Source organism: Plecotus auritus (assembly GCF_963455305.1).
Source record: "Plecotus auritus genome assembly, chromosome: 1".
Lineage (NCBI taxonomy): Eukaryota > Metazoa > Chordata > Mammalia > Chiroptera > Vespertilionidae > Plecotus > Plecotus auritus.
Window position 1 is genome coordinate 106,223,151 of NC_137770.1, and position 27,275 is coordinate 106,250,425.

At 45.0% G+C, this 27,275-nt stretch overlaps 1 protein-coding gene across 3 annotated transcripts in view; it reads right to left on the minus strand.

Annotated features, from left to right (window-relative positions):
• Positions 1-18,576: 18,576 nt before the first annotated feature.
• ZNF438 (zinc finger protein 438) overlaps positions 18,577-27,275 on the minus strand; it is a 192,616-nt gene continuing 183,917 nt past the window's right edge. For 2 of the 3 annotated variants that reach the window (XM_080678246.1, XM_080678247.1), the window contains 2 exons: positions 20,853-22,637; positions 18,577-19,537 (listed from right to left, as the gene is read on the minus strand). In XM_080678246.1, coding sequence (XP_080534372.1) covers positions 18,925-19,537; positions 20,853-22,627 — 2,388 coding nt within the window. In that variant the 5' untranslated portion in view covers positions 22,628-22,637 and the 3' untranslated portion in view covers positions 18,577-18,924. Of the gene's footprint in view, positions 19,538-20,852; positions 22,638-25,580; positions 25,639-27,275 lie in introns of those variants that run through there. The other variant, XM_080678248.1, reaches the window with a different exon arrangement.

Below are 27,275 nucleotides of genomic sequence, written 5' to 3' on the forward strand. Positions count from 1 at the left end.
CCAAAGAGGACCACACCAAGACACATCATAATTAAAATGCCAAAAGCAAAAGACAAAGAGAGAATATTAAAAGCAGCAAGAGAAAAACAGTTAATTACCTACAAGGGAGCACCCATACGACTGTCAGCTGATTTCTCAACAGAAACTATGCAGGCCAGACGGGAGTGGCAAGAAATTTTCAATGTGATGAATAGCAAGAACCTACAACCAAGATTACTCTACCCAGCAAAGCTATCATTCAGAATTGAAGGGCAGATAAAGAGCTTCACAGATAAGAAAAAGCTAAAGGAGTTCATCACCACCAAACCAGTATTATATGAAATGCTGAAAGGTATTCTTAAAGAAGAGGAAGAAGAAAAAAGTAAAGATAAAAATTATGAACAACAAATACATATCTATCAACAAGTGAACCTAAAAATCAAGTGAATTAAAAACCTGAGGAACAGAATAATCTGGTGAATATAATAGAATCAGGGGCATAGAAAGGGAGTGGACTGATAATTCTCAGGGGGAAAGGGGTATGGGGGGTTCAGGAAGAGACTGGACAAAAATCATACACCTATGGATGAGGACAGTGTGGGGGAGGTAAGGGCAGAAGGTGGGGTGGGAACCGGGTGGAGGGGAGCTATGGGGGGGAAAAGGAGAAACAATTGTAATAATCTGAATAAAGATTTATTAAAAAAAAACAAACAAACAAACCAGGAGGACAGCGCATTGGCCTTTTTTTCTCCTGAGAGCTTCCAATTTGAGGAAGCAGAACATTTCCACGTGCCACTATGCTGGCTCTCAAACTCCTCAAGGACAGAAGCTCCTTCCTTGGGAATGTGGCTCCATGTATCTCTTCATCTGGCTATTAATCCATACTCTTCAATATCCTTTGTAAGAAGTCTGTGATCTAGCAAGCAATATGTGTCTCTCAGTTCTGCAAGCCATTCTAGCAATTTAATTGGACCCAAGGAGGGGTTTAGGGAACCTCTGATTTATAGCCACTTGGTTAGATGACTACCTGGAATTGCGATTGGCATTCTGAGGTGGAGGAGGTCATTGGAACCTTCGGTCTATAGCCAGTAGGTCAGAAGCACAGGGAAGAGCCTGGGCTTGCATCTGGCCTCTGAAATGTGTGTATGTGTTGGGGGAGGGGGCAGTCTTGAGGACTGAGCTCTTTGCCTGTGGGATCTGGTGCTGTCTCCAAGTAGACTGTTAGAATTGACCTGAATTGTAGGACACCCAGCTGATGTCTGAGAACTGTTTGTTGGGAGGGGTTGGAATTGGGTCCAGAACCCCCATTCAAAGTCCCTAACTGGAGTATTTCTGCATGCGGGTGGATAGATGGGCAGAGGTGAAGGCCATTCCACAGCAGCATTTCTGCCATGTTGGGTTACATCAGGGCTGATGCCAGTGGTTGAAAGGGTAGAGTGGGAGCCCCAGGAGGAAAGAGCAGAATGACAGGCTTCTCCGACATGCTCACATCTTTCAGACCCAGGATCCCCTCTCCAGGCCCCTGCCTGCCACAGACCAAGACCCTGGAAAGGCCTGCAGACCAATGAGTGTGCGTGCAGCTTCAGGAGAAACGGTGTTCTTGTTGAGGTGTTCATGTAACAGGCATGTTTGTACCACAAGGCAGATGATGCAGAGTAACAACCGTCTCCTAATATGAAGGGAACAGTGCGGTCATCCTTGTGAGTGACATGCCCAAGTGAGTGATCCCCTGGTGTGATGAAAAAGCACTGAAACACCAGTGCTGAGTGGCTAAACAAGCCCGGATTGCTGTTGGAGATTTTGATGGGGAAAGGATTAACTCACTTCCAAGTGCCTTGGCTTCCTCCCAGTACTATTTACTTATCTGAGGACTGCCTTTTAACACTAGCCTGGAGGGAAAGACCAGGAGGTCTGAGCCTGGGGGAGGTGCATGGGCAGAGAGGGAGCTAAGAGGACACATTACAGAGACACTGGCCCCAGGTCTCTGCTGGCTTGCTTTCTTGGTCAGACCTCTCGCAGAAACACAGACACTGGAGGATCTTACTTCTGTTTGAAGAAAGAACTGCATGATCTGGTTTATGAGCAACCCAAATCTCCATGCGCTAGGGGTAGCTTTCCCCTGATTACTTTGACCATCTAGTGATTGTGATGATTTAAATATTTCTCCTCTAGAACCCCCAACAATTGAAGTGCAAATGTGTTAAGAGACATTCTAATCCAGACCTGCTTATGGTGCTTCTTTCTACCTGGAACTGGGTGGTTCTAACTGCAAACCTTTGATGATCTGCCTGTCTGGCTACTGTGCTTAAGGTGTGTGTCCTCTGTGAGCCTGGACCAAGGAAAGAGCAGAATGACAGGCTTCTCTGACATGCTCAGATCTTTCAGACCCAGGATCTCCTCTCCAGGCCTCTGCCCGCCCACAGACCAAGACCCTGGAAAGACCTGCAGACCAATGTGGATATCAAAGGACCTCCTTGAACACTGTATGTCAGTAGCCCCAGCCAAGCCGCCTGCCCGCAGACAGCTTCAATCTTGCGGCCTCAATGACCCTCCAGTGAGAGGGCATAACGTCATCTTGCATTCAGTTCATTTATTTAGCAAACTCTTGGGTATAAGAGTTCATGTCAGGTACATACACTCAGATTTTAAGACAAGATGGTAAAATGTGAAGTTCAGATTTTTAGAAAAGCTATAGAGGCCACCATAAAAAGCTACAAAGCTGAGAATTATTACTCGTGTTCATTGAGTACTTACTGTGGGCTTGAATGGCATTAAGACCGGGAAATCCCTAGTCTGTGGCAGCAATAATCTCCCTTGCTAGAATGAGGGGGAGAAAGCCAGCATCTCCAGAGCCGGTCCAGGGCTGGGCTTTTCTCCCCTCCCACACCCCATCCTACAGCTGAGGAATAGAGGCATAGGAAGGGCAATCACTCCTGGTTTGCACTGAGAGTAAGTGGCAGAGCCAGAATCCAAACCCTGGCTGGCTCCCGGCCATCATTCAGCCTCACAAAGGCACTGGGTCCCAGGGCACAGGAAGATGACTTCTACAGAGAAACTGGGGAAGGCCCCAGAGAGAGGGCGACCTTTGAATGGCAAAATGAGCTGAGACTTCCTGTCTCTAGACTCCTTTTTCTTCATGGCCCCATGGCCCAGAGCTATGGTGCTCACCCTCAGAGGCTCAGGTATGAGGAGAGCTCTGCTTCCTGCCAGAGCTGGAACATATGCCAATGGGCTGACCTTGGATACTGAGGAACATTGCTAGACAGGTAAGGTGTAATAGAGGCTTCTTAAAATCCATCCCTTCAGCGCAGACAGAAAGAAAGGCCATTGAGCCTTGGACCCAGACCCGAAGGAGGCCTGCTAGGGGATGAGATGGTACTCTAGCTGCTAACAGCACACCACTGGGCACAGGTGAAGTCAGTGATGCTTAGAATTGTCAGCAAATGGAGCAGCAGAAGGGTGTCTGCAACTTTGACAAGTGACGCTGGAGGGATGTGGAGCTGCCTGCAACGTATTCCACATGCATCTCCGAGGTTCCTGTCACGGAGCTGCCATCGTCCGGGTTGACAGCAGCTTGAGTTTGGGTGCTAAATTGTGCCAGATGCTTTTAATGAGTTCTTGACTGTGTTTTCCAGGTGTTGGGCATGGGAGAACACAGATAACTGACTGCCTGGGCCCTTCATTTAGAAAATGGCACTTTCCTCTGAGAAGTTATGAGCAGCTGAGAGAAACTGGGATACCCAGCTGGAGCGCACGGTGCCTGCCAATAGCATCCTCTAGCAGGGACAGCTTGGGCTGCCTCCTGGTTAGACAAGTGCCACCCGGCATGGGAGTGGAGGTGCAGACTGGGGTGGGGGTTGAGAGGATGTAGAAACAGCTCAGGAAGACGGCATTGGTGGTTACTGTCCTGGGTTTTGGCTTATTTAGTCTCAGATGTCAACCAAAAATAAAAAATAATAAAACAAGCAAAATTCCCAGCACACAGGGCCACTATACATGACTCAGCTTTAGAGTGCAGTTGAAGAAACTCAGGAGCTTGCCTCTTGGGGCCCATTTAAGTACTCCGTGATAGTTACCTGTGATAGCAATAAAACATCTGGCCTGATGTTTGATATTGGGAACCCCCAAGGAAGAGAGAAAGTCCATATTTAAAAGCATTTAAGATCTGTGCTTATAATTTTCACAAGGGAGACCCCTTTGAAGGGTCTACTTCGCTAATGTTTCTGAAGTGACCTGGTGGTGTATTTCCACCAGCTTTCACCTTCAGTATTAATACTGGTACCATTCCTGTCTGAAGTGGCTATTATAATTGTGTAATTACATGCCTCATTTATCCAATTGTTAAGCCAAGAGACTGATTAAATATTAACAACTACTTGGTTCTCCTGGTGTCATTAGTTGGAACACAACCCTGTAATCTCAGGTAACACACGATGGTAATTGTCCTTCACATTCACACTTCGAGGAAAACCAGAGTAGTCAATCCACATAAGGCTGCCTGGAAGAAAACACATTGCCTTTCAATCTGTTTATCTCCACAGTATCTAGCAAGGCGCACTTCAGCCCAGTTCAGGGTTTTAGCCTATATGGGCCCAAGCTGGTAATGGCTGGGGGAGAGAGGCGGGCGGGCTGGCTTGAATAGCCCTCTCCAGTCATAATTGACTGGGCTTCAGAAGTGATGGGATTTTAACGGAAGCACCAAGATGGGGAATCCGGTTTAGTGCCAGCATCCTTCATTTAGAAAACAGTGCTGAGTCCCACAGGCCATGCGTGGTTCCGCCCATGGGCCATGGAGCAGTGGGGGGCCATTCCAGGCCCAGAAGCCTCTGGCCAGGTCCTGGGCTGTACCAGCTCCCTGTGCTTCCATACTGGCTCCCTTTTTTCTCAAATATGTTTTTATTGATTTAGAGAGCGAGGAATGGAGAGAGATCATCTATGAGAGAGAGAGACATCGATCAGCTGCCTCCTGCACATCCCCTACTGGGGATCGAGCTGGCAACCAGGGCATGTACCCCATCCCAGGAATCGAACTGGGTACCTCATGGTTCATGGGTCGACGCTCAACCACCAAGCCACACCAGCTGGGCCATCCTGGCTTCCTTTTAAACTGGCCTTTCCCCCAGGTTATCAACCCTTTTTCATTCCAGAGGCCGGCACGCCCAGGCCTCAAGGCAGGTTTGGAGCTGACGAGGGCTGACTTAAAGCTTTGGGTCTTGGGTCAGCCTGGTTCTTCAGGCAGCAGAGGACTGAGTTGCTTCCCTGTTTTGAGATGCTGCAGCCTGGGAGCACAAAATCGGCAGGACCAAGCCTTTTCCAGAGTCCAGGGCAGCCCTGCCAGCACTCCGGGGCCTCCCCCGACTCCCTTTCTGGATCCCCAAACACGCCCTCCCAATTGGTGGGTGCTTCTTCCTCCTGCCCCAGGCTATCAGCTGGTATTCAGTCTCTGTTTAGACATGGGATGACCAGGGGACCACATTCCCTGGGCTGGAGCCTCTCTGGAACATTACCACACCACAGCTCAGTCACGGGGGAAGATGGCACAGCCTGTCCAAGCCCCCAGGTGGCCAGAGCAGGCCGTCTCCACCCCACACAGGAGGCTGGCAGCAACCTCCCTCTGCCAGGTGGTGCTGGCGCACATCTGCAGGGTGATTTCCTTGAGAAGGATCAGGACAGCATGGGTACCATCTCCTGTAAATACAAAGGATGCACTGCTGTTTTCTGCTTGGCTGTTAATGACACAGATTAATGAGAAAGGTTTAGCCAATTATTGCTCAAATTACACTATCTAGAAGGATTTGAACTCATCTTAATTTATTAATACATGGACATATTGGTGTGAGGAGCAGGAGAAAAGAGAAGGTGCAGATGATGCAGAGTGGATACTGATATGCCTCTAGCAGAGCCGAGATCAGGAACCCAGAGGGCTGCTAGCTTCAGACTGCACGGCAATGGTCCTGCCCGCTGGTGCTCATCTCATCTCTGACGCTGTAAACTCCGGCCCAGGTGCTTTATAAATTAACAGCGATGAAGACCTGGGTGGGGTGTGAGGTAGGGGGCTGGGAAGAGGGGGGAAAAAGGGGGACTCGGGAGACATTTGTAATACTATCAACAATAAAAATATAGATATTAAACATAAAAAAATAAAAGAGAAAATAAAAAGAGTGATAAAAGAGGGTGGCCCAGCCAATGGGGTTTGCATTTATCGCTGCGCCAGGCAGCGTGGTTTGGATCCTCCAAAGTGGTGGTCGCCAACAGGTGGTCCGTGGGCTACTGGTGGTCCGTGAGGTCCAACAGGTTGGTGACCACTGCTCCAAAGTAAACAGCCTGGCGGCAATCCTTCTGGGAAGAGGACACACTTTTCTTTGACAACTATTTGCTGGATTTTAATTATCCTGGAGATTTGGGTAATTGCTGTTGTTGTTTTTTGTTTAATACTGAAGTCAAGGAAAAAGTCAGAGGGAGCGAAATTACACAACTTTCCACTCTCTAAAGGAGAAAGGCAGGACATTAAAATTGTTTCTATAAATTGCCTGGGGAACCATTAAAACTCACTTGAAAAATCAGGAGAATTGATCACTGGCCCCCGCTTGCTAATTTCTTATTTGACAGCCGATCTAAGCATATTTTCCTGCATTCAATTGGCCCAAAGGCAAATTCTGTTGGAGGCCTCTCTCCCTTTCTGACGTTTAATACAGAGGTTTTATTTTCTGTTCCACAGCTTCTTTGTGACCATCCAACTCTTGGGCTTCCTCACCAGGTCCAGGCTGCCGGTGCTGAGCAAGCCTGGGCCCCAGCATGTGCACTGCAGCCCAGCCTCTGTGGGTTTATGGTTTCCGTCTCTATTTTGTGCTGCTCCCAGGGAATACTTTTTCACAGCTGGCAGTAGGCATGCAGTGCCCAGAGGCACTGAGCTTCTAACAGCTGCCAAGCCTGCTTGAACCAGGCCTGAAAAATGTGGCTCATCTCAGGGCTGCAGTGGGGAAAATGCAAGAATTTAATTGGTTCTGACTTCAGGATTCAGGTCATAGTCTTCCCTGGAAGTGTGCATTGCAGGAAACAATATTACCAGAGGCAGGTCCTTTGTAAACAGGCTGCAATTAATCAAGTTCACCATCATTTGTAATGGGAAAATGCATGTGAGCACCTGAACATTTAATTACAATATTTTGTAATTATTAAATCACCAGTGACATTACAAAATGCTCTTGGTGACCAGATACACCATGTATTTCTGTGTGAGAAGGCAGAAACGCTCTGCAAAAATGACGTAATTATAGGCACCTTTTCTCCTTAATCTTCCCCAAAAGGGACAAATTCAAATAGATAATTTAACTTAGATTATTTTTAATTGCATTGTAAATATATGCAAAGAAATCTAGTATAAAGGTAAACACAAGTCAGTTGGTAATAAAAATGCAGGCTCCAATTCTTCTTGGATGACAGACGAAATGAGTTTAATATATTCTTGTTCTGTGGAAAACATGCAGCATTTGAAACTGCAAACAACTGAATTCAATTAGCAGATCTGGTTCAAAACGGCATGACAAACTTTATACTATCCACCCATTGTCGAACCAAGAAAGCATCCGAATCCACGGCTGATGGGAATTGGGGAGAAACCATTTAAAATTGGTGCCTGTGTTTTTCCATCCAGCCATGTCTGGCAAGCAGATCCACAAAGAGATTCAGCGGCTAATGTTTTCAATCCCTCACCTTACATAAGCCCTTAATTCATCAGAAAGATATGAAAGTGGAGAAAATACAGTGCTGAAAGATGGACTACTAAGTACACTGCTTTCAAATGCAGGTGAGTCCAAACAGTAAAGTTCAATTCCAAATTTCCCTGCACTAATCAATCTCAGTCAACAATTGTCTGGGGCCTATGCCACCTCACAAGAGGTCATCCCTGCCAGCGCCCTGCCCTGGGCTCATTTTTTTTGAGCTGGTGACCTTTCCACTTAGGAGAAGAGAGCACCCTTTTATTTTAGAGAAGAATGGGCCTTTGCCTTGGTGTTCAAGACATGCTATTTTCAGTTGCTTAGCAAGGTCATTACTTTCCAGTTTTATGGTCCTGAAATGCATAAATAGCTTGGTTCACTCATTTAATTGCTTCTACCAGTCTAGAGCAGGACCTGTTGGTCACCTGTGCTGCACTTAAGCCCTTCCTTTGCTTAACTAGTTGGTAACCAGGTCCCTTTAAGAAGCAGCTCAAGGCCCTCGAGATTGAGATGCACAACTTCCTTAGGAGACCAGAAACATCAGAGGGCTCCTCACCCTGCAGAGTGGACAATTTCAGCACAGACATTCCATGGACTCGCATCTGGGCTGCATTTCACTTACGAGAACTGAACTACTGGTGCTCCGGGAAAGCCAGGGAGGAAGGACACTAGTGTGGCCCTGCCGCTGCCCCTTCCTGTCCTGTGGGCAGGCTGGCGGAGGCAGATGGGAGGAATGGCTCTGCAGTTCCCCACCTGTGGATGGGAGCCTCCACTTTTATCCCGGGATTGTGCAGGTTGAATGGTTTCCTTTATAAATTTTATTCTCCACCCCCACCTTAATTATAAGTACTGTAAACTTGCATTGTGCATATGTTCTGTGAGTTAGACATGACATCACTGTACTTTGTAAACATTCACAAAACCCAGAGCCCTGTGCTGCGTGGGCTAAGGCTCAGACTGACAGCGTTTGATTTTTGCCTTCCTCATGGAGGACAGAATTCAACCCTTGGAAGACAGGACTCCACTCTGTGCTTATTGTGTGACTTATAACAAGACAAGAAACAGAACCCCGTTTCTGAGCAGAGAGGGGAGCAGTTCCTGTTTGGCATCTCAGGGTGCCCAGGCTGAATATCAGGGCGTGTGGTTGGGGGAGGAGGGCGGGAGGAATGAGAGCATGCCTGGGAGGGAAAGCCAACTGCGCTGGTGGTGACAGCCAGGATGGAGCTCCAGATGTGGAAAGCTTGCCAGAAGTGCTGAAGGACAGGCACATGGCAGGCGTGCAGGCTGCTGGGAGGGCCAGCCTGCATGGCACCCTATGGCTCACAGTGCCCCCCACTGAGCCGGACTCACACTTGGGCAGAAAGAGGGTAAACAAGGAATAAAGGATCATTGTCAAAAACTGAGGGCTACCTCCCAGTTTGGGGCCCAATAAGGAACTGTGTCACTGTTTGAGGTGGTGGGCTTAGACTTGTGTGATTCAAGTGGAAGAGCAGCTGAAGCCTCTGAGGAATGGCTCCATCCTTAGGACCAAGTGAGAGTTGTCAAATGAACAGCTGTGCAAACAGAGAGGTGAGGCAAGCAGAGTTGACTGGGGCAACCCCTGTCACAGGAAAGAAAGCAAAAGGAGGCTGCGCTGGGCGTGGGAGAGAAGGTCAGCCCTAAGGTGGGATCTTAGAGCCAGAGGTAAGTTAGTTTCACCCATACTCCCTGGATGGGACAAGCCCAGGATGGCTTGGCTGTAAAACCATAGGCTCACAATAAATGGGGGGGTGGGGGGGGAGGGGAGAATAAGATGGCTCATTGATTTTGGGGGGGGGGTGATTTTCTGCATACTTCAGATTCAAGACTTTTCAGTGGTTGTTAATCTTTTCTGAGTCCTATTTTAATGGTCTTCAGGAAGAATTGCCCATATAAGACTTTTTGTCAAAGAAAATATTGTGATGACTTTAGGGGCTTGCTGCTGTCTGTATTGGCACCGATGTCAGATGGCACTTAGTAGGAAATCAGCAGGTACTAGCTAAGGATTGGTTGCAACTCTGACTGCAGTGCTGCTGAGTGTGAAAGGTGTAATTCAAACCTCACAGGGGGCAGGGCCTACTCACTTTACCTAAGGCTAATGCAGCCCTCACAAGTGGCACTTCGAGCCACAACCAGAGAAAGAGCAGTTAGCCTGCTTTCCTTCAACACCATTAACCACTCTGACTTCAGGAGAGCGAGTGCTTTCTACCCCTCTACCCGCTTTACCAGCCCCTCTACCTGCTTTACCACCAGTCAGAATTCAGTGGTTTCTTCCCTGGGTTAAAGGACTATTAATGCTGGAGTATGCTGAAGGTCTTCCTGAACCTCTTGCTATTTCTGTACAGACTACCTGTGCCACTGATGGTCCTGTAGCCCCAGACCATCTCTCATCCCAGGAGAGAGCAAGTTCGGGTCTCAGCACCATGATTTCCTACCTATGATCTCAATCCTTCAGCACATCACTACGTTTGGGGGCCCAGAGCTTTCTCTCCAGAGCTGCAAACAAGAAAGCCAGTTGGGTTTGGTGATGTACAAATCTTCCCAGTTGTCTTGGACTGAACTCCCCAATGAACCCCACAGAGCCCAGAAAAGCATGAGTTCTTTGTGAAACTGGCAGAAGCTTGCCCTTTTCAACAATAAAGGCCCTCAGCATTATCACAATTATTACTGTAACTAGTGGCCTGGTGCACGAAATTTGTACACATTAAAAGGGAATTAATTCAAGTAAATATTTTAATATTGCTATTTGCCCTTTCTCTATAATAGAAATGTCAGAGATGAAAGAAAATCAATAAAATGTATATGAAAATCTTCCTCCTGTCAGAGTCTGGGGTGCACTGTGGGACCCAGAGTCAAGTCCCTGCCCACCCGTGCATGCCTCGAAATGGCGCAAGACCCAGACCCGGCCAGCCCCACCCCCATTGGGCGAGATCCAGACCTGTCAACCCCACCCCTATCAAGCCCCGCTGGGCAGGGGGCACAGCCTCAGGTCCCCTGGCCTCACACCTGGCGGAGGGCGCAGCCTCAGGTCCCCCGGACTGGCACTGGGCTGGGGGGCAGAACCTCAGGTTCCCCATCAAGCCCTGCCGGGTGTGGGGGTGCAGCATCAGGGCCCCTGTCAAGCCCTGCCAGGTGGGGGGCACATCCTCAGGTCCCCCGGAGCACCCTTAGGTCGCCCAGCCTGGTGCCATGGAAGGGGGTGTGGCCTCAGGTTCCCCACCTGGCACTGGGGCAGAGAGCATGGCCTGAGGTCCTCCAGCTCTGTGCTGGGGCAGGGGGTGCAGCCTGAGGTCCCCTGGCCTGGGCCGGGGCGGGGAATGCACTTTGAGGTCCCCGTCAAGCTCCACCAGGCAGGGGGCATGGCCTGAGGTCTCCTGGCCCAGGCTGGGGTGGAGGGCGTGGCCTGAGGGCCTCCATCAAGTCCCACTGGGCAGAGGGTGCAGCCTGAGGTCCCCCGGTTCAGCTCTGGGGCAGGGGGTGCACATTGAGGTCCCCTGTCAAGCCCCACCAGGTGGGGGGTGCAGCCACAGGTCCCCTGCCCCAGCCCAGCACCACACAGCCTCAGGTCCCTGCTGATTGCTCATTAAGGCTCATTACAGGAACTCAGCCTCCACTGTGGGTGCAGCCATCTTGTGTTACGGAAAACCTCCCCTCCGCTGTGGGCACCGCCATCTTTGTTGTGGCGTGATGGTCAATTTGCATATTCCCTCTTTATTAGATTAGATTATTTTCCATATGAGATGATGAACTTGTTGGAAGTAGTATTTCAGTGCACTGATGAAAATAAAAGCAAAATGAAAACATTCAACCGTTGCCTAACACTGGCCAGTTTCCTTCTCCCCTGGTGCCTGAGAGATCTGCCCAGCGAGGCTGCTCTCAGCTGGGTCCCCACGGTGGGGGTGTGCTCTCCATTGAGGGTAAACACTCAGGAACTATGTGTTGATTTGGGAATCTCCTTGGAGGACCCCCAAATAGTTCCATAAACACTTTTTTAGCAACTTGGGACAGACTTAAGCTGCTATAAAAAAGGGAACCAGACCTATATTCCTCAAGTCAACACACTAAAATTGAAAAAGGGAGACCTCTGAGGAATACACACAGGAGAATGAGAATTAACGAGGTGTTACCTTTGAGGGGTTTAGGCCAAGTGACACTGAGTGAAAAGCAGACTTTACCCCCAACCCCCATAGGAGGGGCAGTTGGCATTTGTTTGCATCAATTAGAGAGACTTGGTCTAATTGTAGAACCGCTCCCTGGGAAGATGTTGGAAGGACACGGATCACTTTGAAGTCCAAGAGGTCTTCCTTTGACCACGTCCTACCACTGTGACCCGGGATACTGCAGGCTGGAGAGGCAGAGAATTCAACAGAAAAGGAGGCTTCAGGGAAGAGAAGGAAAGGGTCATCCCCACCTACTTCTTAGCCAGGATGGGGAGAGGGCAGTGGGAGGAGGGTGGAGGAAGACTGTTGCTTCCAGTACAGCCAGAATCTGCATTCCCTTCTCCATTTCTGCCACACCATTTTATTTGAATTAGGATAAGAAATGAGAGACAAGTCCAACCCAACTGAAACCCAAAGGGTGCACAACTCCAGTCAAGTGAAACTTTGAAAAAGGGTTTTAAAACCCAGTGCTTATGGGGTGAACCCTCAGCTGGACAGCAATGATTCTTGGCTCCTAAGTGATGGCTTTGCCTTTTCTCCAAAGGGCACCATAGCCAAACAGGGCCAGGGCATTACACGAGAGGCACCAAAGGCTTTCCCATTGGCCAGGGGGTGTCTGCATTAGTCCTCCCTTTGGCTTGAGGTCACCCTTCTAAAGGCCTGTAAAATGCATGAGGAAAGATGAGTCACTCATCAAGCTCAAGATAGCAGGGCCTGGAGGTTCTGAGTGACAGCCCAGAAAAGACGTGATGGATAGAGAGGGTCAGAGAGTCTAAGTCTGCAGCAGTATATTTCAGATTGTATTTGCCTGTCAGTGGGCCATGAAACCCATTTAGTGAGACAGTCAGTATTAAAAAAGGAAGTTAGAACAGAACATATAAAAATATATGTGAGTTAAGTACACTGCATTCTTTTTATGAACTCAAACTTTTGTCCTGATTGTAGGACTCTGTCTTAGTTTCTTTGTTTTCCTCATCTTTCTGTTCTCTCGAGAAGGGGAAGGAGGTGTGGATCTATGCATGCCCGGTGTTGAAAAGACACCTCTCTTGCCATGGGTCATTGTCTACGTGGTTCTGTCAGGTACAGGGGTTCAGGTGAGGAAATGCACAGGCACCAAAGCTGAGGCATAAGGTGAGTTTTCCCTTCGTCACAATTTTGCTGAGACTTCAGGAACAATAACAGCCCAGCTACAGCTTAATCCAGAGAAGCCACTTATTCAATTGAAAAAAAAATGCAGCAAAACATCTAGATTAATAAAAGGGTAATATGCTAATTAGACTGGATTGACCTGACATCTTCCGGATGTCCGACTTTCGTAGGGAGCGGTTATAGGGTTAAGCCTAGGACTGATCTGCTGGCAAAGTCACAAACAAGTCCCAGCTTGGAGGGCACAGTCCTCTAAGCATAAAGCTTGATCTTGTGACTGCTCCCTAGATCTTTCCTGGGTAGCTAATGGGCTGTGGGAGGGGCAGCAAGTGCTGCCAAAACAAGTGAAACTTACAAGAACATTGTAGATTACCTTGTTTGTCCCTGACTATAAATAAAGCATCAGCTTTGCAGTCTGGATCTGTTCTGTGGCCTCAGCAAGGCACAGAAGATCCACCTAGATCCAGCTTATTCTCTTGTTCTGTCTTATTCTTCATCCTTCACCGCCCTCCCTCAGGCTCGCCGAACCCTTGGCTGTGCTGGCGCGGCGCAGACTTCCTTCCAGAAAAAGCCGCGGTGGTGGGAGCCGAGGCAGAGGCAGTTAGGGGTAATCAGGCTGGCAGGGGAGCAAGCAGTTAGGGTCATGATCAGGCCAGCAGGAGAGGGCAGTTGGGGGTGATCAGGCCAGCAGGGGAGGGCAGTTGGGGGTGATCAGGCCAGCAGGGGAGCGGTTAGGGGGCAATCAGGCTGGCAGGCAGAGGTGGTTAGGGACGATCAGGCAGGCACACAGGCGACAGTTAGGAGCCAGGGTCCTGGATTGTGAGAGGGATGTCCGACGCCCAATCCCTGGAGGGATCCCAGATTGGAGAAGGTGCAGGCTGGGCTGAGGGACATGCCCCCCCCCCCACCCTCCTGTTGCACAAATTTTGTGCACCGGGCCTCTAGTTCCTTCTCACCCTCTCTTTCTTCCTCCATTCTAAAGAGCAGATGAGAGAGCACACTCTACTTCGTTCTGCACCTTGCTTCCTCCACAGAATACAGTTTCAGCACACGAAGTGCTACTTCAATCTTTCTCACTTTATACTACAGTACGGAATTCCAGCACACAGTACACTATAATTTCCTTAACCTGCTCTCATGGACATGCAAGCATGCCGGCCCTTGGTATCTGTAGACAGTGCTGCAGCGAACGCCCTCAAGTGTGGCTGTGCACTTGTGTGGTCAGGTCTCCAAGACACATTCCACAAATGGAGTTCCTAGGTCAAAATGTCTGTGCATTTTAGGTTGACAGAGATTGCCAAATTTTGTTTGCTCCATTGAGATTGTACCAGAATATTAATGGTATTTTGCTGCTTGGACACTAAAGCCAGGATTCCTACTACTCTTACAGAGCCCCATTGGGCCTTCTGTCATCAGAAAGTTCCTCATGCCTGGTCTCGACACAGCACTTCTGCCCTCCTGCTTTCCCCACCCAACCCACCACCTCCAGCAGGAATAAACACCGTTGGAAAGACTTAGTAGTCTTGGATATTTTAAATTTCCTTGTTTCAATGAATGTCCTATGAAAAATTTAACTATGCTTTAATTTGGATTAGACTAGGAAAAGGCAGTTTTTAGTTTCCTAAGAACATACTGTTAATATTACTTCCAGATACAGTCAGAGCTTAGGGATGGTTGTGCAGCTCATGTGTTTGAACCACCTGGATCCCATCCATGACCAAATTTTTATAGTAAGATATGCATTACAACTTGGGCCATAACCAGATCAAGTTCATTGCTCTGTTTCTACAAATGCCTCTAGAACAGCTGGTGGTCTCCTCACAACTCCTAGGTGGAGATTAAATTAATATTTAGTGACAGAAGGTAAAATCTTTTCTTTTCTGAATAGTACTTAGTTGATGTTTATCAAAAATGATCAATTCTAATGCTAACTGCTTGAAATTTTGCCCTTGAAGCATACTAACAGAGGCAATGCTGCCACCCTATTATAGGCGAATTCTTTCCTGCTAGGCTGGCTAAGAGGTGTGGGCAATTTTGAAGATGGGAGCAAGTTTCATTAAATAAACAAATAAACCAACAAGCTTGCTTAGCTTCACATCAAAATTAGAATAAGTAATCTTCTCTTTTGCTGTCGTATTTGGTGTCCTTCAATAGATAGTGATTTTTTCCTGGGGTTAGGCAACACATTGAAACATTTTCACACTTCAGAGTATGGAAAATGTAAGCTAACAACACCAATTTAAAATGTGCTTGCAAAACTGTGCTTACAGTCAGTTTCTTACGGGGATAACAATGACTATGACCAAATATGATACACAATAAACATTGTACCTCCAACAGGCACATTTCTGAAGAGGTGGGTATCATTAAAATATATATTGGCATGGCACCACAAGCCTAGAGAAGCTGCTGATTGTCAGGAAAGTCAGCATAAAGTTGAAACTAAAAATCTGTTCTGCTAAATCTTCTTTACCAGGGTACTTTTTATCAGGAGTTCAGTGAAAAGGGGAGACTATAAAATATGTGCCTAACAATGCACGTCAGCAGCTTGAATGGAGCAAATGAGTCCAGATCTGAGAATTCTAATAAATAAATGAAGTCGAGCATTTATTGCCAACAATGTCATGGAGGCCACAAAAAATTGGAGCTGTGCAGCTGGGAGCGGGCATGTGGAGCCAGAGAAGGCACTGGAGTGCACCCAGGTTTGATTATTTATGGTGTGCTGATGAAGAGACAACTTTCCATAAGAGGAACGGCTTACCAGAGAACAGTCAAGCTAAACCAGGAAGAGGGCCAGAGAAAAAGAAACAAAAGGGGACATGAATAAAAACGACAGCTAATAAAACAATACAAATCTAAAATGCTGTAACTTTCAGAAATAATGTAGGGCCAGAAGAAAAGAAAAAAGAACTCTCATTTTGCTGGCTTTGTGACAATTTTCCAAGAAGCACAAGACATTAAACAAAATGAATGTACTGAATTTAAGACCAATTTGCCTCTATGCCTTTCTAACTGTAAGATTGCTCTTAAAACTAGATTTATTCATAAAAAGGCAAGTGGCAATTTTGTTTCTATTTAGCTAATGTATCCATTTTTTGAACAAATATTTATTGAGTACTATTTCCTGTCATGTGCTAGACCCTGTGGGGCTGGTGCTGAACAAAGACTGTGGGAAGCAGTCAAGATCACAGTCATGTTCAGGACATTGGGGCGGACACTGTCATGAGCTAGGTCAGGGCCATAGGACTGCAAAGAGCGGGGGCCGCAGGGAGGGACACCAGACCCAAAGTGGAGCCTGGAATAGAAATAATTTAGTGAACTTTGCTTTCTATATTGATTAGACACTTACCAAACCTCCATACAATACAAATCTATTTGACTATTTAAGAATTAAAATACACTTTTTATACAAAGATGCAAGTATCTGTGGTTCTAGTAGTTTTCATCCTTGAATTCTGGACTTGAGGGACACCTAAGCTGTTTTAAATGACTTTCTATGGTATAGCAGACCGCTTCTTTCAAGTCTCACCAAAAGCACAGTAAATATTCGCCACTAGTTACTACATGACCCACCTGTGGCAGTCATTTCATTTGTGTTGAATCATGCTTCACAACAATGCCTTGAGGTAGGCTCATCACACTCACTTCACAGACAAGGGACTGGAGCATTAGGAAGGTGACTCTCGAGGTCACACGGCACTTCTACACCTCACTGCCTTTGGGTTCAGGATGCAGGTTAGGACTGCACCAACAACATGTCTGCACCCAAGGAAGGCATATCAATGAATACCCCCTGGCTTCCCAAAGTTACTTTAGCTGAATTACTCCCTCTTGTCTTCTTACCCGCTACCAGCACCCTCACTAAAGCAGTGCTACTAATAAGGGCCAGACACGCCTTAGTTGGCACTGGGGCTGCTCCCACTGTAACGCAGGGGAATGCTTCTAGAAGCTGAGAACTATAACAAACATTTTATTCTGAATGAATCCATACACACAGGCATTGAGGCCACTCTGCATTGCAAGTTTCCTTCTCTCTTACAAAGAGCTTTCTTACAAAGAGCCACCCCTCTTCCTGCCCCCATAGATCAGTGCCCAATTGAGAAGGGGATCCAGCCAGAGCACTTAACCATGAGCCAATCACATCTCCCAACTTCTGTTCTCAGTTGCATTCCTAACTCTCTACTTCTTTCCAAAGGTGGTCTATGCCCTCACTGTCTGGCCTTGCTGTAAGAATATGTAGATAAAAAATGGCCAGGCAGGTGTCTCTATGACCTTGGCAACTTCAGATTTTCCTTTAGCCCCCACACCTCCACCTCCATACATTCTCCAGACCCACTCCTCAGCCCTTGGCCAACTGGTATTTCCGAAATATTGCTTAGTATCTGAGGACTGAGTAGTCTATGAATTATTTTACAGTTTCAATTCAAACAGTATTCTAGGTAGATCTCACTTTTAGTGTCTTTAAGACCAATCTTCTCCAAACAAACTAGGTAATGTACTAAATGGTAAAGCTGTTTTATGAATAACACAGTTCTAAAAATATCAAACAGTGGAGATCTAATATTATCTCTCTGAAACTGTGTAGAGCGTAATCGGTTGATAAACCACAGTAAAATTTTTCAGAGATTTCCATTCCTAACCTCTCATCCTCAAATTTATAAAACTATTTGCAAAACATCAAGGGTTGAATTTCCCTTTTCATAGTATTTGGGCCAAAGTGTGTCTATGGACACTTGCTTTTAAAATTAGGCATTAAAAAATGACTTAAAACCCACTAGCTTATCAATTAGAATTTAGTTCTTCCTCTGTTTCAATATCTTCCTTTAGTAGGGAAAAATGTTATGCTGATACCTGGGCCAAGCTTCAGGCAAAGAGGGCTGGCCACATGCACAGTGCTTTCATCTAACGGCTGAAATATTAGTAGGATGAGGGCTCAACTCCCCCATTTCAAGAAAATAATTTTGCAGCCAGGATGGCCAGCAACTTCAAAAGGCAACTTTTCTGATTTGAGGTAATTTCCCAGGAATTTAAGAGGCAATCATTTACTCTTGACTTTTAAAGAGAACCCCGGCTTGAATGGCACAGTTGTGTCTAAAATTGATCATTTAGTGACAATCCTCTGAAGTCACGTAGGAGGGAGGGAAAGCAGCTGAGATACCTAGACATCTGGACTGAACTATCTAGTTCACTTTCCAGGTTATAAATTTTCTAGCCAAAAAATGACTTTTACGAAAATAGTGATTTAGCCAAAGTACTAAAATTTTTTTGATTACTTTGATGTAAAACACTACAGCTATAAAACTTACCAAAATCTCATCTTCAAGGCAATGTGCCTTTAGGAAAATAGAATTTAAAAAATTATGAATCCTGAAAATATGAATTTTAAATTGTAAGATGAGAACCTTATTAAATGCATTGCTCTATAGCATTTTAAAATAAACAAGAGAATTTGATAAATAGCAATATAGTTGAGATGTAAATAATTTTGTCACCTGGAAATTTTCACATTTGTGGACCTACTTAAATAGAAAACATTTGAACAAAAGGACACATAACACACTCAAACACACATTTTTACTAAAAACTATATTTGAAGAACAGCCTAAAATCCTTTAAATTTCAATCTCCAAATTTTGATCTTTTTATTTATTCTGAAATAAAGTCTAAGACATTAACATTTAGTGCATAGAATTTAAAAATAAAACTGAATATGGTTAGAATATATGCATCAAGGGCATATATTTCATAAGAAAATAAAATTATTTATAAAATCACTCCCACTTAGTATTAATGCTAATCCTAACTTGTTTGATTTTTCTAATTACTAGTAAGCACCACCATAAAACAAGAACTTCGAGAGAAAGGTGATACAAACTCTGTTTAACCTCTCTGGCCCCAGTCTTTCATGTTTCAGTTTTGCTGGGAAGTTCGGTCGCTCCCTGGTTAGAGAGTGCATGCAGAATCCTCCAGAGCCTTGGAGGGTCCTCACAATTGTGCCCTTGTTCCCAGTGCAGGAGGAGTTCTTCTTTCCTTCCAAGCGTCTGTGCACAAAGGATGCAGTTAAAGCCGGAAGGGGACTGAAGGAGATCCGAGTGTGGGCTGAGGCACGCAGGGCCCTGGGGGACTTCTGGCTTGCTGGGTCTCAGCTGGGCTCCTTCATGTTTTGTGAGCATTTCCTTGTCATTCTGCTGATGCAGGTAGGGTTGCCGTGTCATTGCCGGAACTGCATGCACCTCCTCCTGAGAGGGACAGTGCTGCAGCAGCTTTCTTCTCTCGGGATGCTGTTTCCAGGAAGGAGCAGCATGGTGAGCCAGTTCTTCGCCAGCTGCGTGGCTTCCCGGGGAGATCTCCTCTTGCAGCCTGCCCTGAATTTCCTCTCCATGAACATAAAGTAAATGAAACTTTATTTCAGCAAAGGACTGGGCAGTGATCTGACAGCGGCCACATTTGATTTGTAATTTGACTTCGTCTGCCTGGTTTAGAAGAAGGTCTTCGTCCAGGCTTGATTTGTTTTCTCTGAAAAAGGGGGAAATATTCAATATAAAATTGCATAGAAAAACAGAATTGGAACTTTTCATAGCCATCAGAGTTCTAAAACACTCACACTGATGAGAAGCGCAAAGAGTGGGAAGACAGAGAGAGCATGGGAAGGCCTTCAGCAGAGGCTGCAGAACCCCAACTGTTGCTCCTGCTTGGGGCCACACACTCCTTCCCCAGGGGAGCTAACTAGTCCTTGGTGACCACAGGAACAGATGTCACCAATGTGAGAGTCAGGCGCTAGCAAGTGAGGCTCTCCATGCTGCATCTGGTTGACAGTAACTGTCCCACACCACCCACCGCTGCCGTCTCTAACCTTGAACACCCAATATGGTTTGGACATGTTACCTAAAAATCAAAATGGACTACAGGAAAACAATGACAAGGGGCAGAAATTCTAGTATGGGAAAATGTTTACTTTCCAAGGGGCCAATGAGGATTCAGTTCTCTGTCATAGAGGACAGTGGACAAAATAAGGCCATTTCCCTGGTTTACTTACTGCTCTTAAAAAGCCCTGACTGCCAGGCTTATGAATGACTTAGCTTGTTTGTTTATAATGCTAAGAAGCAGGACCTGAAGATGGGAATGACACAGGAGAAAGTTAATCTGGCCTGAAGGGAAAAATAGGACGAAAGAGGAGGGTTTAAGGTCTGGACACTTTAGGGTCTGGTCACACTGAGGTGCCACCACGGGTTATGTGATGTTAAGAGGCAACTGATGCTGTTCAGATGTACATTCTGTGAACACCATTTTGGAGAAATGATTTGTAAAGAATACCAGGAACTATACACAATATTTAATATTTCATATGTCAGATACAAAAATAATCTGTTATATCCTGGCTGGTGTGGCTCAGTTGGTGGGAGCATCATCCCATACATCAGAAGGTGGTAGGTTCAATTCCCAGTTGGGACATATACCCCGGTTGTGGGTTCGATCCCTAGTCAGGGTGATCCCCACTGTGGGAGGCAACCAATCAATGTTTCTCACATCAATGTTTCTCTGTCTCTCTTTCTCTGAAATCAATTTTTTTTAAAGGAAATGTTAAAAAACATTTGTCTCCATCATACCTCAAACAGGCATTTGTGGCCTGGCTTACCGGGGTTACCATCATTATAAATCATGAGTGATCAGAAACCAACAAGAAATGAGATTATTTTTCATAGAACTAGCCTCATAAAATCTTAACCTGAGAGATGTTTTTATGAACTTATCTTTCTGAACATGTAATCTTAGCCTGCTCCCCAAATCCAAACAGACTTCCTTGCCAGACTTCCATTCCATCAGCACTCACCTCTGCACATTCGCGTCCCTGTCCCTGTTCTTTGGCACGTCCCCTGGCTGCAGTTCGCTGGGGGAGGGCTCGGTGCTGATGACAACCCTGTGCACTTCTCTCAGATGGCCGAAATAGATTCTGACATGACCAAACACCTTTGCACAAAATTCACAGCACACGACTTTCTTTAGCCGGTTCTCACCGTGATGAAGTTTCATGTGTGCGCTCAGGCTGCCAGGACGCACATATGCCTTGCGACAAATTCGACAACTGTAAGGCCGTCTGTTAGTGTGGGTATTCATGTGGTCTCGAAGGTGCTGTTTGAACTGGAAGTGGTGGTTACAGACAGGACACCTGTGCCAAGGCTTCTTAATGCCAGAGAATCCATTTCTGAATGCAGAGCTGGGCTTAGGGGAAGGGCTGTGGTCCTGCTTACAGCCAAGATATTTAGGAGTGAGCGGGTTATTTAATGAACTGTCCTGTCCTAGGCTGCTGGGCCTTTGGGAAGGTAATATAGCCACAGGAGAAGCCAAGGGAGTCACAGTGGGCAGGACAATGACAGGTTTAGGCATAATGCTACGATATTTTTTCAAAGTCCCAGGTGTTTGGTCTCTGGATTGTTGGGAATCATTTTTTATTCTTTTACATTTCCTCCTTTTCCCCTGAAATGACAAGATTTCATCTGGCACCTTTAGTTTTCTTCCTTTTCTCTTTGTTGCCCCGCCATTCAGTTTGGTTCTGTGGTTGAGATCCAGTTTGGTAGCTGGACAAAAGGCACTTTTACAGAGACTCTGCTTTGACACCTGTGGACCAGGTACCTTATCGGCCATCCTGGTGGCTGCAGCAAAGCCTTCGGTGATGGTGGGTGTCTTATCCCAGTGTGCCCTGAGCCCAGGCAAAGAAAAGCCTACAATGCTAACATCTGACTCACTTTTATAAACCGGTGTTGTTTTCATACTTACGGGGGGTAAGACTGGCAGTTTAACTTTGGGGACTGAGGGAACCCCCTGGAGTGAACCACCCCAAATGGTTGGTGATAACTTGACGCTGCCTTCTGCAAGGTCAGATTGTTCTTTATGTTTTTCACTGGCAACAGCAGCAGGTTTACTGGATGTTTCTTTGCTTGCAAAGTTTTCTTTCCCTGAAATCTTCATGAAGCCCTGCCTGGCAGAGGGCTCCTCTGGTGCGGATGATGTTGGGGTGTCAGGAAGGTTCGGGTCTCCACAGTCACTGGTCACTGGAGGTCGAGAGTCTCTGGGGCCTCCGCTGGTCAGAGCAGCCGGGCTGACGCTGGCTGGGGCTTGGTCTGGTGGCAGCACTGGCTCAGACGGCCTGGGCTGGGGCAGGAGCTCAGAACAGCCAGGTGGGGAAGGAGGTGTTTGGGTTTGGGCAGGAGGTTTGCTACAGCCGCTTTCAGAGAAGCTCAGAATGGGGTTCTTTGTTGATCCTTTGTTATTTCTTGGGGGTTGGTATCGAGGAATAGGCAGTTTAAGGTTTTCAGGCAGGGGCAGTCTGGGTTTCTGGACTGGCTGAATTGAGGCAACCTGAGGCAACGCCACTAGAGAATATGTCCCCTTCTGGCCAGCAACCTGCATCAGAGCATAATTTTGGGCAGGCACCCTTAGTGGTGTAGAGCTTATGGGGGGGCCTGGATTCACCTGATCAGAGAGTGATGGCGAAGGGCCCGACAGCACTCTGGAAGTTAGGACTTTGGACACAATTTTCGGTGCAATGGTCCTAAACTGACTCTTGGTCTGCAATCCTTTTCCACTCTGTATTGTTCCAGAAGGCATGACTGATCACCTGCAATGACATTACAATGTAAAAAGTCACCTTGGTATAACTGTCCTGTTGTTGAGATTGCAAGTAAGCATCTTGTCATTTATTCTGCCTTAAGGCTTTCCTAGACCACCCCTACTCTTCTGAGCAAGCTCCTGCATTCTTCAGCATCCAGCCTAAGGGTCAACTCCTGCCCACCTTTCCCAGCGATCAATCATTATTCTCCTCTCTGGGTCCACAGCTCCTATTACAACATTTGCCACTTTTCATAATAATTTATCTGTTTGTGTGTCTCTACTACTAAACAGAGCTTCTTGAGAGCTGGGGCTCTGTCCTGCTCATCTTTACTCCACTGAGTCCATCCTCTCCATTAACCTAATTCTGATTCGTCTTTACAGGCCAGTGCAAACCCACCTCCTGTCCTGATCTGAGCTGCAGTCCTGCTACTGGTCTTCCCTCTGGTCTGTTCTGCTGTGTATTTTACTTATTTTATATACATGTCTGGTTGTCCCTATAAAAGTTAAGCTTTGCGAGGGTGAAGCTGATATTTAATGAATTCATATTGATATTTTCCCCTGTAAATTCAGTATGAAACAAATGTTTCTTGTATCAAACTCATTTTTTTCCACTCAATTTCAGGACGCACCATTTGACCCCTTGGCAGTGTGATTGTGTTGCACGGCAAATGCATTCAGACTGAATGCCAACTTTGTTGCTGTTTCCCCGTGTGACTCGTGAATTCCTTCTCACACCTTCCAAATTGTTTACGTGTGCTTTTGCAATTAAATCACTGTATTAAAAAAGTTGATGTGACACCTTAAAAAATGTTGAAGGAAAAGAAAACAATACAAAGTGATAGGTAAAGAGATAGGGACAACATAAAAAACACACAAAATCACACAAAAAGCACCCCAAGGGCCTTAACTGACAGAATAGCACCCATATTCCCTGGATTTATTATGACTAGAGACCAATTACAACTATTCTAAGAAAACAAATCTGGAAACATTTCGATGCACTGCTTCTAAGTATTATATTATCTATTTTTTTCCTGAAGCCTCAAGATAGTAAGGCCTGGCTGCAGAGAAGTTTCCCATTTCTAAGTACCTCATTTTAGGCAGACTCACTCCAACTCATTCGGTACCTACATTATTCTAGTGGTTGGCTTTAAAGGCCCATAATCCCTTTTCTAAAACCTTTGGAGGTTTGCTTATAGTTTCAAATTAAAAAAATAATAGTAGTATGCATACACCAAATGTTACATAACACCCAGCAGAGTCTGTAGAACAACCGTAATTACACCTATTTCTATGTCTGCAGCAAAATATAGGAGTGTGTATTCACAAAATGTGGGGCAAGTGAAGATGCTTAAACAGTCTTACACAGTTCAGGATTTGCCTTTAATGAGTTGCAACTTTTGATAAAATTTTTTGTTTTCAGAGCTTTTTACATTTTGGAGTTATGAATAAAGGCTAGAAGAATTTTTTGTTTAGGGGACACCAAGGATACAAAGATGAACAGACAATTTCTGGAATCTAATGAAAGAGACAATTTAAAAACATTTTAAAATCAATGTTGATTTTAATGTCTATGGCTACTGAACTAATAATTTTAGTAAAAAGTTGATTTTTTTCAGTGAAAATGATATTCTCCAAGTAAACATATTGTACCATAAAAGGAATAAGAAATGTAGACTGACCAACTTATTTTAGAAAGTAATCACTGTTTTGGGACGACAGAGTATGTTAAAAACATATTTCACATGGTAGCTTGCATTAGAATAAGAAGGAAAATCACTAGTGCTCTGGTCTGGAAAACTGACACAGGATAATTATATAATCTGTTGTTTTCCTACTCAGCTTTGCTACCACAAAGTTCATGGGTAAAGTGCTTGGTCAACCACTTGGCAATAGTCACCTAAATGGAGGTGCTACATTTGCTCCTTCTTCCTCTGTAAGTTATTTATTTTGTAAATTTATTTTCATAGCCTTTAAAGTTAAATTTCTTTCATTTTAAGCTTCATCTCATCTTTTGGAAGAAGTACTGAAGTTGTAAATAAATATATTAAATTTGGATTGTGAGGCTTTGCAGAAAGCTTAAAATTATTGATAGCTTTTGATTAAATAACTGCATTAATAATAATAATAATGGCCTACAGAACAGATCCGGGGTGAGGAAGGAAGAGAAAACATTGGGTCATTTATATCTAGTTTATAGTCTTTTTTTTTTTTTTTAAATCCTCACCCCAGGATATGTTTCTTCATTGATTCAAGAGAGGGAGAAAGAGAAATATCAGTCCGTTGCCTCATCCATGCACCATGACCAGATAGCGAACCTACAATCTGGTAATGTACCCTGACTGGGAATCACACCCACAACCCTTCAGTGCACAGGACCATAGTCTAACCACCGCGCGCACACCAGCCGGGGCTCTAGTTCATACTCTTAATTGATTGAGCACAAAATATTTACAGCAAGAAGAGCTGGAAGAAAGGCTACTCTGTCCTCAGTCATAAATCCTCTTGAAATAATATGTGACCATAATACATCAAAGCATACTCGATATCACCTCACTTGACTGCTCAAGTTACCTGCCATTTAAAGAAGTGGATACTAGGGTAGATAAGTTTATCAGTTGGCTTCATGATCAATGACCATAAGCTAATCACAAGAAATCTGTGAATGAATCAAAATTATACCTATTTTTTGTCAGATTGGCAAAAGATGTATTTTTTGGTGTGCTGCAGAATTTTAGTAATTAGTTTATGTGTGCCATGGGATGAAAAAAGTTGAAAATCACTGTTTTAGGATATTCATATGGGTAAGTTTGTGTGTATGAATAAATAACTGTCTAGATTACAGACAAGAGTATCTCATGTTTTTTTTTTTTTCCTTGTCTGCTTAATCACGAGAATTGCTAGTGATAAGAAAACTGATCTGACAATCTGACAGGCAGTGCATACTTACCCCCAAAAGGTAAGCACTGAGAGGTGTCAGAGCTCATCACCTTCCAAGGACAATTAGAGCTGTTCCTCCAAACATTTGGTTCTTTAGGATAAAACAAAGCAATTTTCAATAAAAGTCACTTACACTACAATAACTATAGACTGTTTTTTTTTCTTTTTAAAATAGTTTGAACAGGAGTTTTTAAAAAAGTTGAAAGTAGCAGTAAGTTTTTAAAACTCTAAAATTCCAAGATTCTATGACTGTAGGCGGTCTTTCTTTGCAATGTAGCTACAAGAGTGGTTTACTCCATTACCCACATTTAAGACCTTTCACAGACGGTGACCAAAATACCCTCACCTGCTACCTACTAATTACAGATCTCATAGAGCTGTGCTCTAAATAATGAGAGGTAGAAATTCCCACTGACATTCATAATTTCTGGAAATCCTGCAAAATTACACACAACACAGTTTAAGAGACTCACAGGACTCTCAGGCTCTAAACATGGACTTTTATTAACTGAAAACATAAAAGGCTCACTCAGTAAAATTAATTTTGCACAACTTTACAACCTGAATACTTAATATTAGGATTCTGAATGTGGGCTGTTTTTTAAATATGTTTAGCATATTAAAAATAACTATTTTGAAAAGTGAGATTTACAGAAACTGACCTAATTGGATTTAAAAGGAAACTAATAGATATTGAGTCCTTATTATGGTCTAGAATCTATGCTAGGTCTTTTAATTGATCCCTCAAGTAAACCTTGCAAATAAATATTATTGTTCCCCTTTTATAGATTCAGAAAAGTAAGTCTTGAGGAAGTTAAATAATGTGCCAAAGTTCCCACAACTAGATCTGTCCCATTCCAGTTTGAAGCAATAACCTTCCTCCCTGTCATTCTCCCCTTAAAAGGAGAAAAATTACATAGAAGTTTCCTTAATTAACTTCAAAATATAACATTATCTCTGAACCTTTAGGAAAAAAATTTTTTTTGATATAAAAATGGCTTGTCAGATCACAAAACTTCAATCACCTTTAAACAATTCTTTCTCAAAGCCTACTTATTAGAGAGAACTCATGAAAAGTTAATCATTTCTTAAGGTAAAAGCAGATTTTTAAAGTTGATTTTGCCACTTACTGTCCATAGGAGTCTAACAAATCCAGTATGGTTGTCAGATATTTGTTTGGGAAAAGTGCACTGTGTGTCCTCCTCCTTTCCCTTCATTGCTTCCAAAGAATTTGACCTGATGGAGATGGGCTGCATGTTAGAGGCAGCAGAGGGAAGAATGAGGGCTCAACAGTACTAAGCACCAACATCTGAACCAGCTTGATCCAACTGCCACAACGCAGCTGGCACAGACAATATTAACAGACAAGTTCCTGGGGCAGGCAACTCTCTAGAATCTAGGGTCCAGATAGCTGCAAAAACTCACTTCCTGATTTCTATGGGCAGAACCAAAGCCTCCTTTGTTGCTTCTGAGCAAAGTTGTTCCTGCCTGCCCCTTTGTCAGTGTGGGCACAACTCCATGTTTCTGTGTGTTAGGGCCACAGGCCTATGCTATGCATGGAGAAGGGAGCAGGCACAGAAGGAGAGGTGTCCCTGCTCTTGAAACAGGCTCCATGATCCAGGAGCAGAACAAAAGTACTGCCAAGTGTTAGCTACTTAAAGAGCCAAACTTTTAGGTTTGTTTAGGTTTTAACTTTATTAAACTG